This window comes from Pipra filicauda, unplaced genomic scaffold, assembly GCF_003945595.2.
Source record: "Pipra filicauda isolate LSUMZ 115617 unplaced genomic scaffold, ASM394559v2 scaffold401_size638136_pilon, whole genome shotgun sequence".
Taxonomy (NCBI): domain Eukaryota; kingdom Metazoa; phylum Chordata; class Aves; order Passeriformes; family Pipridae; genus Pipra; species Pipra filicauda.
The window spans coordinates 477,174-496,313 of record NW_024104534.1 but is presented as its reverse complement, the minus strand read 5'-3'; the positions used below and the strand labels follow the sequence as shown (position 1 = coordinate 496,313).

Below are 19,140 nucleotides of genomic sequence, written 5' to 3'. Positions count from 1 at the left end.
TAAAGCTTTGAGCTTTAAAAATTGCAATTGCTCTATTGCTATTGCATTTAATCCCAGCAGCATTCCTCCACAAATGCTTTCATTTAAAATTTTCCTGGTGAAATCTCCAATCTTCTGGGGCCCATCAATCTAATTGAAAAGAGGTATTTTTGAGGAGGAATTGGGGGTCCTAGAATTTAGAAGTTGCCCTGCTCACCTTGACAGGGTGTAAGTGACTTAGCCATTTCCCAAAGTTATGTAGATGTCTGGAAAGGTAAAAAGAAATACAAATCTTTCCTTTGTTACCTTCCAAAATTTGAATTACATTATAGAGTACATCAGTACTAGAAAGATTTCAGTGCTGGAGCTTGATATCTATCATCACCACTAGCAGCTCAAATGATGTGTGAAATGCATCCTCAGGAAGTGGGTAGATGACATCAAACAGAGGGTGTGGGGTGCACATGTCCTTATATAATAAGGAATAAACACACTCCCTGTGAGGTGGTGAACAAAAAGAGTTTATTCCAAAATCAGCGCTGGTTTTATCCCTTAAACCCATGTGACTTCTTTGACCAATAAGGTTGTCTATGTCGGCGCATGGTCCCTTGGGCACTCTTGCCCTGTACCTTAAACACGCCCCCTACAAGAGGGACTTGTGAATATGCTACAAAGCAATGTTATCCTGGAGAAGGTCCCCAAAAGACTTCATCCTGGAGCCAACAAGAACTTCATAAATTTTAGAAAAGGCAGTGTAAAGTCCCATATGTAAGAAAGAATAGCCCCATAAACAGGATACCTTGGCTTTCATTTGTCTGGAAAACAACTTTGCAGAAGAGGTTCTTGTATCCTGGTGCATGTGTCAGAGTGTGCCTTTGGAGGAATGATGGTCAACAGCACATGGTCAGACACTCAGAACAGCATAGCCATCAGGTAAATAGGAGCAATTCTTTCCCTGCTTTCAGCTCCCAGATCTGGGGCACTGTGTTCAGTTTGCTGTTTCCTGGTGTCAAGAAAGACAGTGACATTCTGGAGTGAGCCTAGTGGAGAACTTCCAACATTGGTAGGAGAAAACTATGTATGAGGAGAGGATGAGGTTTGTCTAAGCTGGGGATGAAATTAAAAAGTATTTATCTTACTCTTATCTTGTCATTGTAACAAAAAGGAGGTGGGTATATCGTAGAAAGAGCCAGAGTCTTCTCAGATAGGCAGAGTGAAAGGCTGAGGGATAATAAGACATGGGTTTCAGCCACAGGTATTTTGATTAGGTAATAAATAGGGGGGGAAAGTCACCAACTTGGTCATCAGACATTACACTGGGATGCAGAGGGACTGATATTGAGAAATATCAATTCTTGGACATAATAAAAACTTCACTGGAAAAGGCTCTTGGAACATGGATCCAACATTTGTCCTGATTGCACAGGAAGGTGAACCAACAACTGCCTGAGAGTCTTCCTAAATCACACATTCTATTTCAGTTCAGGTCTATCAATAAACTGTGTGGCAACAAAAAACATTGACTGATTTGAGTAACATATCTGCTCTTCCACAGTGTTCTCTGCTGGCAAGCTCCACCAAACAGTGCAGCCATGTCGTCAGACGCCGAGATGGCCATTTTTGGAGCGGCAGCTCCTTACCTCCGGAAGTCAGAGAAGGAGAGAATCGAGGCCCAGAACAAGCCTTTTGATGCCAAGACATCCGTCTTTGTGGTACACGCAAAGGAATCCTTTGTGAAAGGGACAATTCAGAGCAGGGAATCAGGGAAAGTCACTGTCAAGACTGAAAAGGGAGAGGTGAGTGAAAAACAAGCTTGAAGGGCAACATTTGATTCATATTCTGAGTTTTCAGTTGACATATGTGGATCTTTTGTTTCCTTGGCAGACCCTAACTGTGAAGGAAGATCAAATCTTCTCCATGAACCCTCCCAAGTACGACAAAATTGAGGACATGGCCATGATGACCCACCTCCACGAACCCGCTGTGCTGTACAACCTCAAAGAGCGTTACGCAGCCTGGATGATCTACGTAAGTGGCAGCAGCAGCTTCCTTTGGGCAGCGGGAGGAACTGCTCTGCCAGGCCCAGGGGAAGCCAACGTGCTGTGTCCCTTCCTCGCAGACCTACTCGGGTCTCTTCTGCGTCACTGTCAACCCCTACAAGTGGCTGCCCGTGTACAACCCGGAGGTGGTGTTGGCCTACCGAGGCAAGAAGCGCCAGGAGGCCCCTCCACACATCTTCTCCATCTCTGACAACGCCTATCAGTTCATGCTGACTGGTGAGTGGCTCTCAGGGTGATTTCATCAAAAAGACATTTTAAAAGTGTTCACAGAGTTTCCCTGAGAAGGTCAGTTGCTAACACAGCTCTCATTTTGCCTCTTCCCCAGATCGGGAGAACCAGTCCATCCTGATCACGTACGTACACCCCCTGCTCGGGTCCCTGAGGGGTTGCCCAGGGCCAGGGCCCCTCCTGCCTGACCACACGCTCTCTGCTTCTCTCCTTGCTCTGACAGCGGAGAATCCGGTGCCGGGAAGACTGTGAACACAAAGCGTGTCATCCAGTACTTTGCAACAATTGCAGCCAGCGGGGACAAGAAGAAGGAGGAGCAGACATCAGGCAAAATGCAGGTGAGGTCCCTGCAGGAGTAGGAACCTGAAACTATCAAATTTATTTAGGAGCTAAATCATGACAAGAAGATTTCCATTTCAGGGGACACTTGAGGATCAAATCATCAGCGCCAACCCACTGCTGGAGGCCTTTGGAAACGCCAAGACCGTGAGGAACGACAACTCCTCGCGCTTTGTGAGTTTCTGATGAGAAAACTCGTCATTTATGAGGGAAAAAGAATGTCAGAACAGATACTGTCACTTCTGAAGTGTCACAGTCAGATGACTGTATTCATTGAACTAATATTTTCCTCATATTTTTGACAACTAGAAATTAACTAGACTCTTAAATTAAAAATACATCTTTGGAAGTACAATACAGCACACAAAGGGGGATAATTGAAATATGTTTAAATATCTATAATATCTATCCCCACAACTCAGAAAGTAACAACTCACTTCTGTTTTCCACAAGACCAAAAAAATCTCATTAACATTTAGACCACCAAAATCCACCTTCACAGCATGCTCTCTGATTAAAAAATGGCCTTCACTAGATTCATCTGTTTGAATTGCAACATAAATGACCCAATAAAAGGTTTTCTTTGTGGTTTTCTTATTCCCGTGTATTCACAGTTATTCATTAAATAATAGTTGGTAACAAAGCTCCAATCTTTACCCTAGTATTGCCAGTATAGAGAGTTTCCTGGAATTGTTTTTGTCCTGTTTTGCTTTTTTAAAGAAGAAATAAAATCCAAACAACTACTATGTTTGAAGCCTGTCGTCTGTGAAGAACATCTTGGTGAAATTTAAAAATGCCTTTTTTTCTTTCCTCTCTAAAGGGCAAATTCATTCGAATCCACTTTGGGGCCACAGGCAAACTGGCTTCTGCTGACATTGAAACTTGTAAGAGACCTCCTGATCTGGTCCCATTCCTTCCTCCCTTTCTACCTCAGTGTTCCTTGTCAGGCCTAACTCTGTCCTGCCATCCTTGCCAGATCTGCTGGAGAAGTCCAGAGTCACTTTCCAGCTCAAGGCAGAAAGAAGCTACCACATCTTTTATCAGATCATGTCCAATAAGAAGCCAGAGCTAATTGGTAGGAAGTATTATAAAGTGTTTGATAAAATCTGAATATATTCAACACTTATCTTCATTCTCACACCCAGATATGTCCTATTCCTCTTTACAGACATGCTCCTCATCACCACCAACCCATATGACTATCAGTTTGTGAGTCAAGGTGAGATCACTGTTCCCAGCATTAATGACCAGGAAGAGCTGATGGCTACAGACGTGAGTGTCACAGAGCACATTGGTGTGGTGAAAGTTCCTTTTAATGGCCTAGAGGTTTATTTGTCTGATTCTGTTGCCAGAGTGCCATCGACATCCTGGGTTTCACTGCTGATGAGAGAACAGCCATCTACAAGCTGACAGGGGCCGTCATGCACTACGGGAACCTGAAGTTCAAGCAGAAGCAGCGTGAGGAGCAGGCAGAGCCTGATGGCACAGAAGGTATCAGCAAAATCTAGAATTCTCAATAACAGAACCAGTTACATAGCTGGCAGTTGGCATTCAGGTATTTTGCTATAATTTACTTTCACAAAGACATAAATCTCAGCTTCCAAAATATTCTAAATTTCCATTTAAGATGTCAAAAAAATTTCACTGCTGAATCCTACAGTGACATCTTACAGGAGATCCACTTTCAATTATCACTTCTCCTCTGTCACTGTCTCCCTTTCTCTGTGTTCAGTTGCTGACAAGGCTGCCTACCTGATGGGTCTGAACTCAGCAGACCTGCTCAAGGCCCTCTGCTACCCCCGAGTCAAGGTGGGGAATGAATACGTGACCAAGGGCCAAACGGTGCAGCAGGTAACAACCAGCCTGGGAAGCTCTATCTTAATTTACTCTCTTACTGTGTGTACTGTTTTCCTTCTGCTCTATTCTTCTTTATTTTAGGTGTACAATTCAGTGGGTGCCCTGGCAAAGGCTGTCTATGAGAAGATGTTCCTGTGGATGGTTGTTCGCATCAACCAACAGCTGGACACGAAGCAGCCCAGGCAGTACTTCATTGGTGTGCTGGACATTGCTGGTTTCGAGATCTTTGATGTAAGGAACACAGAAATCACAGGATAATCTTGAAAAGGCAGTTAGGTATCAAGTGAAGCTGGAGACTTATTGTAGGGTTTTTTTTTCAAACATTCCATTCACTTGCAATTTCAAATTAGTATTGCATAACTTGGAAAATTTGTTATTTTCTGGAAATGTTTTCCTTCCTTTTATATGTCAGTGCTTTTTCTCCAGAGCAATCTGTGAGCTTCAATGGATCTTCGTTTAATACCTTTATGTGATACACAAGGAAGAAGCATCTGCCTTTTATATAATTAGCACTAATCTTGCAGTTTTTCAATAATTTGAACTTATTATTAAAAAAATCCACTGACAAATAATGCATAAATATCCAAGATACAATATTACAGAGTGTAAGAAGAGAAAGGTAGACTTGGGTCTCACACCACAGTTTGCCAAGGCTTCGGAAAAAGAGAGCGATATATATCCTTTGCTTCTTAAGAGTCAAAGGGTGATTCCATCAGGAAGAGTGCATCAGCTGTTTTAAATGAAACTGAGAAGTTCTATAGACATTTGTGAAATGCATCTGAATCCAAGCCAGGAATGGCAAACACTGGCAATGTCTAACTTTTTTTGTTAGGGTAACGGGAAAAAGCACATAATATGAGAAAAAATAGCGATGTAAATTGTGCCTTGATAGGGATAAGACTGCCTAATAATTTGGGAATTTGATTTAAAAATAAATAATATATTTAAACATCATCCAAGTAGCAAAGAAAAAAACAAAGCAAAAAAACCCCCACCAACCAAATAAAAAACCTTCAAAAATAGTTAATTGGATGTTTTAACATTAAAAAAATATTTGTGTTAATTGGGCATCCCTGCATGGATTTCTGAGATGGGATTCTGAGTGCGAAGAAGAAAACTATACAGGGAGCCCTTCATCTGGAGAATAAGTAAATCTTGTCTTTGCATTGTCTTTGGGCAGTTCAACAGCCTGGAGCAGCTGTGCATCAACTTCACCAATGAGAAACTGCAACAGTTCTTCAACCACCACATGTTTGTGCTGGAGCAGGAGGAGTACAAGAAGGAGGGAATTGAGTGGGAGTTCATTGACTTTGGGATGGACCTGGCTGCCTGCATTGAGCTCATTGAGAAGGTGTGGTGATTACATTTAAGATTTAGTTACCTTCTTTTGTGACAGAATTTCAGGATTTTTCTTTAGCCTTACTTTTTCTTGCTCTAATGCTTCACAAACCTATCTATTGTTATCCATTTATGTTTCTGGCTCTTTCTATTTGAAGTGCCTTTTTATTTCAAATATTGCATGTATTCTGAAAGTAAGTTCTAAGCACCTTTGTGATTAGGCTACAAATGAAGTACCTTTAGGTTATCCATTAACTGCACTGCTATGCATTTTAAAAAAGCTAACTGTTATTTTTCTTGTATGGCAATAGAAGAATTAATGTAATCACACATAATTGGATGACAAGGATTCTCCGTAGGTTTGTTTTCTAGACTACAAAGATGAAAGATCTCTTTTGAGGAATCTAGACACAATTTCAATATTATGATTTCCATATTAATACTATGATTTCTGAAACATAATTTCTAAGAAAAATAATAGATGCATATAGAAAAAAAGTACTGATAGAACAGGGATCAATAAAAACATCACTATAAGCAGACACTGTTTTTGAGCAACATCCTCTTGTATAGGAACAGAAAGACAGATATTTTCAGAAAAACAAGAGTAGGACGTAGCTGAAAGACCTGTTAACCTGTGGCAATAAGGTCAATTTTAGTAAGACACCTTTGACTATACAAATCACTTTGTGAAAACGTTAATGTAAAAAAAAAAATCATCTTTCAATTCATCAGTTTCAAAATTACTCAGAAAATGTTTGATTATTGTGACACTACCAGTCACGAAATGGATTAGTCAGACACAAATTCACATTTTGTCTGGAACCAAGAGTGCAAAAGTTGACAAAGATTTGACCCATTTTTTATCCGAAAATTCCATTAATTTCTCAGTTTCCTGTGTCTCCCTGCAGTCTCCTTCTGAGGGCAGATCTGTATTTTATCGTTGTTATTTTTTGTTGCTTCCCCCAGCCCATGGGCATCTTCTCCATCCTGGAAGAGGAGTGCATGTTCCCCAAGGCAACTGACACCTCTTTCAAGAACAAGCTCTATGACCAGCACCTGGGCAAGTCCAACAACTTCCAGAAGCCCAAGCCTGGCAAAGGCAAGGCTGAGGCCCACTTCTCCCTGGTGCACTACGCTGGCACAGTGGACTACAACATCACTGGGTGGCTGGAGAAGAACAAGGACCCCCTGAATGAAACTGTCATTGGGCTGTACCAGAAATCATCTGTCAAGACCCTGGCCTTACTATTCGCCTCTGCTGGGGGAGAGGCAGGTCAGTTCTCTGAAATGTCATCTCTTTGATGCACAGCAACTGATTCCCAAAGCAACAGATTTTATCTTCATTATCTTCATTTTATCAGAGGCCAGTAGTGGTGGTGGTGGCGGTGGCAAGAAAGGTGCCAAGAAGAAGGGTTCTTCTTTCCAGACTGTCTCAGCTCTTTTCAGGGTATGGAAAAAATTCTTTTCATTTATGCAAAGAATTATTCTGCCTTTTTAACTGGTTCAGACACAGTAAAAAGCAAAAAACCACAACCAATCGACCAATCAAAAGAGATTCCAAATACATATGACTTCTCTTTAGACCATCATTAAAAATAAAAATAAAAATATTATGGAATTAAAAATGGTTGTGTAAAGACCTAAACTTGCGCTCACTGTAAACATAAATTTTCTCATAAAAAGTGCCCACTTTCTATCCTTCATTGGATTGATACTTATCCTACAAGATGATGTTTAATGTTCAGAATCAGAGGAGACTGAGCTATTGATTGAGGTATTCTCAGCCGACAACTTTCAGCCTCTCCATTGATGGGTCTTTCGTGTTAAGTTCAAACAAGAAGAAGGGTCATTTCTTCCACATTTCTTACACATACTCACTAAGTGATGAACCCACAGGAGAACCTGAACAAGCTGATGACCAATCTGCGGAGCACTCACCCCCATTTTGTGCGCTGTATCATCCCCAATGAGACCAAAACACCCGGTAAGATGCTCAAGTAGGAAGAGGGTTTGCTCTGACATCCATTCCCCTCCACACTGGAATCTGTGCCACTCCTTTGTGCTCTGCTCTGCCTTGCTCAGGTGCCATGGAGCACGAGCTGGTGCTGCACCAGCTGCGCTGTAACGGCGTGTTGGAAGGGATCAGGATTTGCAGGAAAGGGTTCCCCAGCAGAGTCCTCTATGCTGACTTCAAACAGAGGTAAGAACTATCAAATTAAGTGTGTCAGGTGTCCTCACCGACCACTGTCCATCAAGCAACTGAGCTTTGCCAGGGTCTCTGAGTACGGAAGCACAGTAGAGCGACACAAGTCACTGATTACAAGATTAAAACCAGCAGGTTGGGATGTGGTTTCAATATGTTCTCAGGTAAAAATTAGAAACACTCTCAGAGTTCTTTGGTCTTTGTATCAGCTGCAAGTTTCAGGGGACAAGGCTTTCCGCCTATACACATAGTGACAATGTTCCTCTGCAGCAATTTTCTACAGCATAGTTTAAGTAAAAAAGATATGGATGGAAGTGACTGGAGATCGGCGTCCTCTTTTCATCTGTGACCGGAAAAGTTTCCTTGATTTTGTTACCCTCATGATAAGAGTGTCTCTAAACAAGGGAAGAAATTCCAATTTCCTCAGCCTGATTCTGCTGCAACACTGATGTTGGTTTCAATAAACATTATAACCTTATGACTTGACATTGCCTTCTTTCACATTTCCTCTAATTCCACAGATACAAGGTGCTTAATGCCAGTGCCATCCCAGAGGGACAGTTCATCGACAGCAAGAAGGCTTCCGAGAAGCTCCTTGGCTCAATTGATGTGGACCACACCCAGTACAAATTTGGACACACCAAGGTACAAACCCCCCATTCCCTCACTCACTCTGTGCCTGTGCTTTGCCCAGCCCGACAGTGATGTGCTGCAACATTCCCTCTCTAAGGTGTTCTTCAAAGCTGGGCTGCTGGGGCTCCTGGAGGAGATGAGGGATGAGAAGCTGGCACAGCTCATCACCCGCACACAGGCCTTGTGCAGAGGCTTCCTGATGAGGGTGGAGTACCAGAGAATGGTGGAGAGAAGGTACGCATTCCTCGTCTTCAGTTAAACTCACTGTGGTTGGGGGAAAGTGTTGACACTTTTCAAACTGAAAATATTCATTGTACATGTGAATTGTGCTCCAGAGAGTCCATCTTCTGCATCCAGTACAACATTCGTTCATTCATGAACGTCAAACACTGGCCTTGGATGAAGCTGTTCTTCAAGATCAAGCCCTTGCTGAAGAGTGCAGAGTCTGAGAAGGAGATGGCCAACATGAAGGGAGAGTTTGAGAAAACCAAGGAAGAGCTTGCAAAGTCTGAGGCAAAGCGGAAGGAGCTGGAGGAGAAAATGGTTTCTTTACTGAAGGAGAAAAATGACCTGCAGCTCCAAGTGCAGGCTGTGAGTATCATCACCATTTATTTTCCACTCGAAAAAAGGCTTATCTTTCACAGATAGGTGGTCAGACAGGTCTTTTATGAACAGATGTTCATCATCATCGTGGCTAGGCTTCGCGAATGAAGATTTGGGAAGGGCTCTACCCACATTTGTTACAAGCACGCTGGTGGCTAAAAAGGCCAATACAAGATAGACAGGTCTGGTTGCAAAAGGCACAGCAGAAGGACTCCTTAGGTGGTAAATTCTGCAAGAAACAGTTCTTTCTACATTGTCTTTTCTCCTCAAGGGTGATCCTGCATGCATTCTCAAAGGAAGCAGCAGCGTTATAGACGGTGTGTCTCCAGACCTCCCGACTGGAGGCCAGAGTAGATCAGTTATGTTGATCAATATGGTCAAGGCTGAGATGTTGTTTCAGGGAGTCCTTGTATCTCCTCTTCAGGGCTTCTCTCTTGCAGCAGCCAGTGGCAAGCGGGGGGCTGGGGGGGTCTCGGTCGGGCTGGGGCCTTGGGAGATACCTGAGCCCCGGGTGGGTGTGGGAGCTGGAACAGTTTGGTTTTGGTTTTGGCTCACCTGCAGCTACTGCCCAGGTTCAGTATGTTTTGGATATATTTATTACATCCTGAAAGGGTGGTCAGGACAAAGGGATGTTCCTGGGTATTTCCCTGGGATTGAGTATAGATGGGTGGCAGAAAAGAAGGGAGTGAAAGGTTTGTCCTAACTGTTTTAATGAACAGATGTTAGTTATTTGTTAAATTATGGATCATATTGAACATAAAGCTGGAGAAACTAGTGTCTTACAATAGCATGGTGAACTCAGCCAGTAAAAGAAACAAGGAGCTACAAGTGGGAGTAGGGCTCCTGCTTTCTGGGATAGACACCATCTATAAATAGCCAAGATTAAATACTCAGGACAAGATTGTACCTGAACCCCCCAGCTCCATTTGAGCAGGTGAGTTCTGCAGGTAGTAGCTCTATCTCACCAGGGCGAATTGACTTTGGACAGTAAGTCCTAGAATTCAAATTGGTGGTTGTAAATTCAGCCACTTAATAACAAATAGATAATTGTTCACCCAGGATATGGGAAATATGGCTTGACATTTCTCCTCAGTCTAAAAAGGAATTAAGCCAGAGCTCCTGCTTCGGAACTATAGTCTCACGTCCCAGCTTGTGCTGTTCAAGGTATTGGACTGTGTTTCCCTTGGAAACTGAAAAGAAACAGGCAGATACACCCTGCTGAAGGCCGACATTGAACCTTTCTCGGCTGTCTGAGTCCTATCCATCATGCTTTAATCCATAACCCTTTCATGTAAAACCTGTATATAAAATTTGGAGAACATATGTATTTATAATAATATTAACCCATCATCTCTGGGTAGGCAATTCATAACTCTGTATTATTCAGACATAATTTAGTACAATGCAGAATAACAAAGTAAATGAGTAATCGAGCAAAATATTTAATTTCTGAGTACTGCAATGATTTGCACCTGCAAGCTGGATTTTTTACATATGCCATAGGTGGTAGATTTATTATTAACAATACCTCATGTACCCTGCAGGCGCATATAAAAAGAATTAAAAACACCTTCCAGAAAGGAAAGTCACTGATTGGTATGTATGAAGCAAAAAGCTTGCAACTCCATTTCATTGGAAAATTAGTGACAGAGACGATCACTTTTGTGATGCCTTGAAGTGCATGAGATATTCTCACAATTGTAAATCATGACAAATAATTTTGAAAGAAAAAACAGAAAAAAATTGAAGGCTTCCAAAGAGAGAATTTGCAGATCCATTTCCCAGACAGAAAACCTGAAAACATTAAGCTGTTTGATTGGAAAGGCAATTTCAGACATGGCTTTTATATCTGACAATTTAGTAAGATAAAAAATATAGAAGAGGAACTGCAAAACATGATAAACATATACAATCTGTGTCTCCCCACCAGGAAGCAGATAGCCTGGCTGATGCTGAGGAAAGGTGTGACCAACTCATCAAAACCAAAATCCAGCTGGAAGCCAAAATTAAGGAAGTGACTGAAAGGGCTGAGGATGAGGAGGAAATCAATGCTGAGCTGACAGCCAAGAAGAGAAAACTGGAGGATGAATGTTCAGAGCTGAAGAAAGATATTGATGACCTTGAGCTAACACTGGCCAAGGTGGAGAAGGAAAAGCACGCCACTGAAAACAAGGTATGAGGCAGAAAATCTCACCCACGCTCCAGAAAAGAGCCCCGTGCTCTTCCAGGACTTCTGTATCTACTTCCTCGATTTACACTTGCTCCCTTCTTCCTAAAGGTGAAAAACCTCACAGAGGAGATGGCAGCCCTGGACGAGACCATCGCCAAGCTGACAAAAGAGAAGAAAGCCCTCCAAGAGGCCCATCAGCAGACCCTGGATGACCTGCAGGCAGAGGAGGACAAAGTCAATACACTGACCAAAGCCAAGACCAAGCTGGAGCAGCAAGTGGACGATGTAAGCCCACGGACACACAGCAGGAACAGAGAGGTATGGAGTTTGAGCTGGCTGGTGGAGCACTGACGGCCTTGTTCTGTGTAGCTGGAAGGGTCCCTGGAGCAAGAGAAGAAACTGCGCATGGACCTGGAGAGAGCCAAGAGGAAACTGGAAGGAGACCTGAAGCTGGCCCAGGACAGCATCATGGATCTGGAGAATGATAAGCAGCAGCTGGATGAGAAACTGAAGAAGTGAGTGTGGCCCTGGGGCACCTCAGTGCTGGGCTGCAGCTCTTGTCTTCTTCCTTTGAGCTGTAACCCACTTTGCTTTGCCCAAAGGAAAGACTTTGAAATCAGCCAGATCCAGAGCAAAATCGAGGATGAACAAGCCCTGGGCATGCAACTACAGAAGAAGATCAAGGAGCTGCAGGCAAGCGTCTGCCCTTCCCCTGCCTGCCCCAGGCTCGGCTCAGGGAGGAGGAGGGCACGGGTGTGAAGGGTCCCTCGTGTTCTCCAGGCCCGTATTGAGGAACTGGAGGAGGAAATCGAGGCCGAGCGAACCTCTCGCGCTAAAGCAGAGAAGCATCGGGCTGACCTGTCCAGGGAGCTGGAGGAGATCAGCGAGCGCCTGGAAGAAGCAGGAGGGGCGACGGCAGCTCAGGTGGAGATGAACAAGAAGCGGGAGGCAGAATTCCAGAAGATGCGCCGGGACCTCGAAGAGGCCACGCTGCAGCACGAAGCCACGGCTGCCGCCCTGCGCAAGAAGCACGCGGACAGCACAGCTGAGCTGGGGGAGCAGATCGACAACCTGCAGCGCGTCAAGCAGAAGCTGGAGAAGGAGAAGAGCGAGCTCAAGATGGAGATTGATGACTTGGCCAGTAACATGGAGTCTGTCTCCAAAGCCAAGGTATGGAAAAATAGACTGAAAACCACTTGGAAATTAATTCCATTGAAATACGTCTTTTCAAATTATGGCCTGGTTACCATCTAACTCCCTGTCTCTCTATGGAGCTGTGTTTCTTACCTTCTAACACCAAGGAACAGTCCAGAGCTTGCAAGTCTGTTCATGTTTTTCTGCTTAGAGTCCTGCTCTTCCGAAGAAGAAGGCGTCTAGATCCTAATCTTCTTTCATTCTCTGTGACCTCCACAGGCAAACCTGGAGAAGATGTGCCGCACCCTGGAAGACCAGCTGAGTGAGATTAAGACAAAGGAGGAAGAGCATCAGCGCATGATCAATGACCTCAATGCTCAAAGAGCTCGTCTGCAGACAGAGTCAGGTGATAGAGACTCCCCTGTGTGTGGTGGGACTCCTAAAACAGCTTGTTTGAGTCACAAATAAAGATCAGAGTGCCTCCTTTTCATGTGCTTTCCCAGGTGAATATTCACGCCAGGTGGAGGAGAAAGATGCTCTGATTTCTCAGCTGTCAAGAGGCAAACAGGCTTTCACCCAACAGATTGAGGAACTCAAGAGACACTTAGAGGAAGAAATTAAGGTAATTTCTGATTTCCTATAGCTGGCCACTGAAAACACTCATAACGTCACACTGCCTAGCGGGGGCAGGATATGCTTAGCACAAGCCATACTGGGGGAATATTTTCATTTCTGCAGCGAGTGTAATTAGTGGATTTAGTCCTCCAGGCTTCCATCTGCCCTTCATTGCAAACACTCTTTGAGCATTCTTGTTTGCAGTGTGAAATTAATTCATCGGAAGAGATTTCCCAGGATATTGCCATTAGGTCCCTCCTCTCTAAAAGGTGCTTCAGATACTTAAATGACTACTGAGCTATCATGATGAGACAGGGGAAAAAAACGTTTAGGTAATTTAGTGCTTCTCTTCTCATGTTAGCTTCTCCCTAGAATTTATCCATTATTCTCTTTGTCAGTCCCAGCTTCTTTCCCCATTGTCATTTTGCACAGAAGAATAATACAGTGTCCAATTAATACTCAGTCCGATTTCCCAGGATATTTCTGGTCCGTGACTCAATACTCTTGTTGCTGCAGGCCAAGAACGCCCTGGCCCACGCCCTGCAGTCCGCTCGCCACGACTGTGACTTGCTCCGGGAACAATATGAGGAGGAGCAGGAAGCCAAGGGGGAGCTGCAGCGCGCCCTGTCCAAGGCCAACAGCGAAGTGGCCCAGTGGAGAACCAAATACGAGACGGACGCGATTCAGCGCACGGAGGAGCTCGAGGAGGCCAAGTACGTGGGGAGTGGGATGAGAAATGACTGCAGAAGACTGAGAGCGGTCAAGGGAAATGGGAGTCTCTGAGTGGGCTGAGACAGGGCTGGGATGAAGGCAGGGATATACTGTCTTTGTGTGCAAAGCAGATAGAGGGTAGGAGGAAAAAAGTGTATATTGGAAGGGAAAGCATAGGCTTTAGGGCTAGAAGTGCAAAGACAGGCCTAATGCACCCAGAAAGGACATAGGATCTGTGAAAAGTGCTCAGCTCAAACCCCCCAAAGTGGCCAACTGCCCTCTCATGGCAGTGCAGAACTGACTCCCTTCTAAGCTCTAAGCTGCCACTGTGCTCATCTCCTCCCAGGAAGAAGCTGGCACAGCGCCTGCAGGATGCAGAGGAACACGTCGAAGCTGTCAATGCCAAATGTGCCTCCCTGGAAAAGACAAAGCAGAGGCTGCAGAATGAAGTGGAGGACCTGATGATTGATGTGGAGCGATCCAATGCTGCCTGCGCTGCTCTGGACAAGAAGCAGAAGAACTTTGACAAGGTCTTTTGGGCTCCAGCCCTGGGACTCCTGGGCAGAGCCTCCCCCCGGGATGGCCACATCCCTACTCACGCCCCGTTTCTCTTCAGATCCTGGCAGAATGGAAGCAGAAGTATGAGGAAACGCAGGCTGAGCTGGAGGCCTCCCAGAAGGAGTCTCGCTCCCTCAGCACGGAGCTGTTTAAGATGAAGAATGCCTATGAGGAGTCCTTGGACCACCTGGAAACAATGAAGCGGGAGAACAAGAACTTGCAGCGTAAGTCCCTGGCCCTCTGCTCCGGGATGGGCTTTCTCACCAGCTGAGCATTGCTGCGGGGTCCGTGCCTGCAGCTCTGCAAAGATGCCTGTCACCCTGGTGGCACAGGGCCCTTCCCATTCTGCTCTGGGCCTGAGCAAGCCTTTTTTCTTTGTTCCCACAGAGGAGATTTCCGACCTCACGGAGCAGATTGCGGAGGGAGGAAAGGCAATTCATGAGCTGGAGAAAGTCAAGAAGCAAGTTGAGCAGGAGAAATCTGAACTGCAAGCGTCCCTGGAGGAAGCTGAGGTACATACACTACTAAAAATTATTGTAAATGTTTTGGAGATGTGGCAGAAAAGGAAGCCTAGGTTTCATTAAGACCCCAGTTAAAGATTGCTTAGAAAGTAAGTGGTTGTCTATGTCACTGTTCCTGATGCATATCCAGGCCTCTCTGGAACATGAAGAGGGGAAGATCCTGCGCCTGCAGCTGGAGCTCAACCAGGTGAAGTCTGAGATTGACAGGAAGATAGCAGAGAAAGATGAGGAGATTGACCAGCTGAAGAGGAACCACCTCCGAGTCGTGGAGTCCATGCAAAGCACCCTGGACGCTGAGATCAGGAGCAGGAATGAAGCCCTGAGGCTGAAGAAGAAGATGGAGGGAGACCTGAATGAAATGGAGATCCAGCTCAGCCATGCCAACCGCCAGGCTGCTGAGGCACAAAAGAACCTGAGAAACACACAGGCTGTGCTCAAGGTACAGCACAACAAACCAGGTTCTCACTGGTTTCTGACAGAGCTGAATATCAACGATGAAGGAATGGGACTGCACAAACACATCATTCGGTTTTCAGGATTCTCCACAGACCTCTGTGGTCCCCTTTTATTAACCTCTTTGGGTAAACAGCACCAGGTGTTGCCATTCAGTTAACAATAACTCCAAGACTTTGGTGACCTGATGTTTTGATTTCACACATTCACACACTATCATTCTGTGATTGTATAAACCATGCACATTATCATGCAGACCATTAAGTGGTTTTCCGATTTTGGAACACAGCACTCTCTTTGTCAAAACATGATCAAGGCCAAAACACTTTTTTGATTCTGATTAACTGAATCCACAGGTGCAGGCTGGTTCAACTTGTTCCCACAGCTAAAAATTTTCCTTTTTTTAGAATTCTGTCATTTCTATATTGATGTTAAAATGGAAAATAAAAGAATAGGAAAAATATGCCTCCCAATCTGTCTTTGTTTTTTTTACAAGGACACCCAGATCCATTTGGACGATGCTCTCAGGACCCAGGATGACCTGAAGGAGCAGGTGGCCATGGTGGAGCGCAGAGCAAACCTGCTGCAGGCTGAAGTTGAGGAGCTACGGGCAGCCCTGGAGCAGACGGAGCGGTTGAGGAAAGTGGCTGAGCAGGAGCTTCTGGATGCCACTGAACGTGTGCAGCTCCTCCACACCCAGGTCAGGGCAGGGAGCAAAGGCAACCGTGTTGACACTTAACAAACCCAGAGAGCTGGAATATACCAGGGGACAGGCAGTACTAGAATGGCCTCTCTACTGCTGTCCACCAGGAAAGGCATGTTCAGTGTCCATCACCCGAGCCCACCACTGGCATTACGTAAACAACCACTGTACAAAGAATTCCACATTCACAATTGCCGATGGAACGGGAAAGACTTGGCTCAGGCAGTAGGTTTGTTATTGCAGACCTTAGAATAAAAATCTTGCCATGTCCTTCCTGTTGCACAGAACACCAGCTTGATCAATACCAAGAAGAAGCTGGAGACAGACATTTCTCAGATTCAGAGCGAAATGGAGGATACGATCCAGGAGGCCCGCAATGCTGAAGAGAAGGCCAAGAAGGCCATCACAGATGTGAGTCGGGGCTCCTTTCATTGCTGATGGGGGATGTATTCTTCCCAAAATGTCTCCAGCCCCGCAAGGGCTTTGACCTTTTGCTCTGCTCAGGCGGCCATGATGGCAGAAGAGCTGAAGAAGGAGCAGGACACCAGTGCCCACCTGGAGAGGATGAAGAAGAACCTGGACCAGACGGTGAAGGACCTGCAGCTTCGTCTGGAAGAGGCCGAGCAGTTGGCCCTGAAGGGAGGCAAGAAGCAAATCCAGAAGCTGGAGGCCAGGGTGAGTAGGGCTGTGTTGGTGCATGAGTGACCCCGTCCCTTGGAGAGACACCCCCAGGGAAGCTGCAGGGACGGGCTTCTCATTGCAGGTGCGGGAGCTGGAAGGGGAGGTTGATGCTGAGCAGAAGCGCAGTGCTGAAGCCGTGAAGGGTGTGCGCAAGTACGAGAGGAGGGTGAAGGAACTCACCTACCAGGTAAGGCTGGAGGCCTCCTTGCATTGATGCACCCTCATTCCAGGAAACAAAAGCTTTTCACCTGGACTCCATGGGTAAATGTTATGCTCTGGTGTGCAGAAAGCAATAATTCACTCTTTCCTGTTTATCAACCACTCTAGTCTGAGGAAGACAGGAAGAATATTCTCAGGCTGCAGGATCTGGTGGACAAGCTGCAAATGAAGGTGAAATCCTACAAGAGACAGGCTGAGGAAGCTGTAAGTATTGCTTGGAGAAATAGTAAGTGTTGCTTTCTGTGGGTGTCACACAGGTGTTGAGGAGATGAATATCAGAATTTGGAAAATGCCAGGGACCACCAGTTGTACCATTTAGGGTCTTTGTCATTCAGATACACCCCACTAACATATGAGCACCAAAGAAGTGGCAGAATAAGTACACGAGTGACAAATCCAAGTGACAAAGCTGTTCCTCACGTATGACACAGTCCTGGTGATGCTTTTCCCAGAGGGGTCCTGGGAAGGGGAGGATGAGGAGGTTGGGGTGAGCTGACATGTGAGCAGTGGTGGGAGGGGGACGGAGGTTTGTGTCTCCTCCCAGGGAAGAGCTGCAGCCCCACAAGGCCGAGGTGCAGGAGGAGTGAAATCCCTGCCCTGGGCTCCTCACCACCAACTGCCTCTCCCCACACAGGAGGAGCTCTCCAATGTCAACCTCTCCAAGTTCCGCAAGATCCAGCACGAGCTGGAGGAAGCCGAGGAACGGGCTGACATTGCAGAGTCCCAGGTCAACAAGCTCCGAGTGAAGAGTCGGGAGTTTCACAGCAAGAAAATAGGAGAGGAAGAGTGAGGATGCCACGAGGCAGCAAAGTGACCTGAGGGCCGCAAAAATATGAACCCTTTGTCACTTCCTTCTGCTATGAGTCTTTATAACCATGTCATATGTAGAGAATAAAGGCCACAGATTCTTTTGCATGCACATCCAAGCACCGCTTTCAGTAGTTACAATTTAATTCTAAAGTTATTTAAGTATTGATTGTTTTCAAACAATTAATTTTCAGGAATAAGCCCCTGAATTTTCTGGAGTAAGATTCAGAAGGTCCAGTACTGCTACTATGGTAACAGTTATCAACACGAGAGCAAACAAAATTTTTTGCACTGCATTAGTGTTTCCTAGCAATGGAATTGTGATTTGAAGCTAGAATAAATAAATACTAAATAAATAAAGTTCTATAAGAAGAGTAATTGTAAACCTATGCTTTACAAGTTTACAAGGATATATATCAAGAGGAACTTGTTTTTACTTTTCTAAAACTGGAATTGAGAACAACTCTTGTAACATGAAACCATAAAGAAATCTCCAAGTCTGACACCCTGAGAATACAGGGAATCACTAAACCTGATGGCTCTGCACTGCCAACCAGTGCTTCCTACCTGCCTTTCGCATCAACAGAGGAAATTTGCTGCATAAGTGAACTGATGCTGGGTGGAAAGAAGTAGCTGACAGTCACTGGCTTTTTATTCATCCCATATAGAGTAACATTGCAGAATGTAATGTATGAACAAGACAAAAATGAGGAAAAGCTGACCAAGAGGAAGAGCCTCAAGGCAACAACGATGTCTCCCAGCCCCGACTGTTCTCGTCAGTGCCCTGAGGTGCTGTGCAGCTTGAGGAAGTCTGGGGAACACCAGTGCCTCCACACAGAAGCAAAGAGATTGCAGCCACTGGGACATCACAATGACACTCACATTAGAGCTTCATTTATCTAGAATAGGTGTATGTGCACAGCATATACAGAGAAGCCATTCATAGACCTGGCACATCTCAGAGCTGCTGAGGGCAGATTCTACAAGCAGATACAAGAAATGGTAAATGAGACTTGGCTCTTACTACAGGAACACATACAGGTCCCTCAAGGTTCCTGGTCAGCTCTGCGCCACAGCATTTTCAGGGAGTACTTTAAGGAGCTGTAAACTAACTTGGCAAGGGAGCTGGAAATGTCAGACGACCTTTTGCACTGACACAGTTGTTTTGCAGCAACAGCATTCAGGACTGGGAGGTCCTCCTCCTCCTAAACACGCTGAGGTTTACACACAGGGAATCCTTCCATGTTATAACTAAATATGGAAGCAGTTTGCTGGGCAGCAACTAAATATATTTAGGAAAAGATGATGCCCTGTGTTGACTCCTG

General features: G+C 45.1%; 1 protein-coding gene across 1 annotated transcript; it reads left to right on the top strand.

The window, feature by feature from the left end:
- The first annotated feature begins 1,571 nt into the window (after positions 1-1,571).
- Positions 1,572-17,929, top strand: LOC114002585 (myosin heavy chain, skeletal muscle, adult-like). Its single transcript, XM_027748632.2, has 38 exons — positions 1,572-1,775; positions 1,864-2,007; positions 2,099-2,255; positions 2,365-2,392; positions 2,491-2,605; positions 2,688-2,780; positions 3,427-3,490; positions 3,583-3,681; positions 3,775-3,878; positions 3,959-4,097; positions 4,339-4,457; positions 4,545-4,694; positions 5,644-5,814; positions 6,771-7,077; positions 7,166-7,251; positions 7,701-7,788; positions 7,887-8,004; positions 8,529-8,652; positions 8,738-8,874; positions 8,976-9,231; positions 11,174-11,416; positions 11,522-11,698; positions 11,783-11,928; positions 12,016-12,106; positions 12,194-12,583; positions 12,827-12,953; positions 13,051-13,169; positions 13,679-13,875; positions 14,220-14,403; positions 14,490-14,655; positions 14,819-14,943; positions 15,083-15,391; positions 15,902-16,105; positions 16,394-16,519; positions 16,613-16,783; positions 16,872-16,976; positions 17,117-17,212; positions 17,643-17,929. The coding sequence occupies exons 1-38, from the start codon at positions 1,572-1,574 to the stop codon at positions 17,796-17,798; spliced, it is 5,835 nt and encodes a 1,944-aa protein (XP_027604433.2). The 3' UTR covers positions 17,799-17,929.
- Positions 17,930-19,140: the final 1,211 nt, after the last annotated feature.

Bases quoted from the DNA above. Each gene is read 5' to 3' on its own strand.
- LOC114002585 (XM_027748632.2), top strand. From the start codon at position 1,572: ATGTCGTCAGACGCCGAGATGGCCATTTTTGGAGCGGCAGCTCCTTAC. The intron at 2,008-2,098 runs GTAAGTGGCAGC...CCTTCCTCGCAG, and splicing joins ACGCAGCCTGGATGATCTAC to ACCTACTCGGGTCTCTTCTG. The intron at 8,653-8,737 runs GTACAAACCCCC...TCCCTCTCTAAG, and splicing joins ACAAATTTGGACACACCAAG to GTGTTCTTCAAAGCTGGGCT.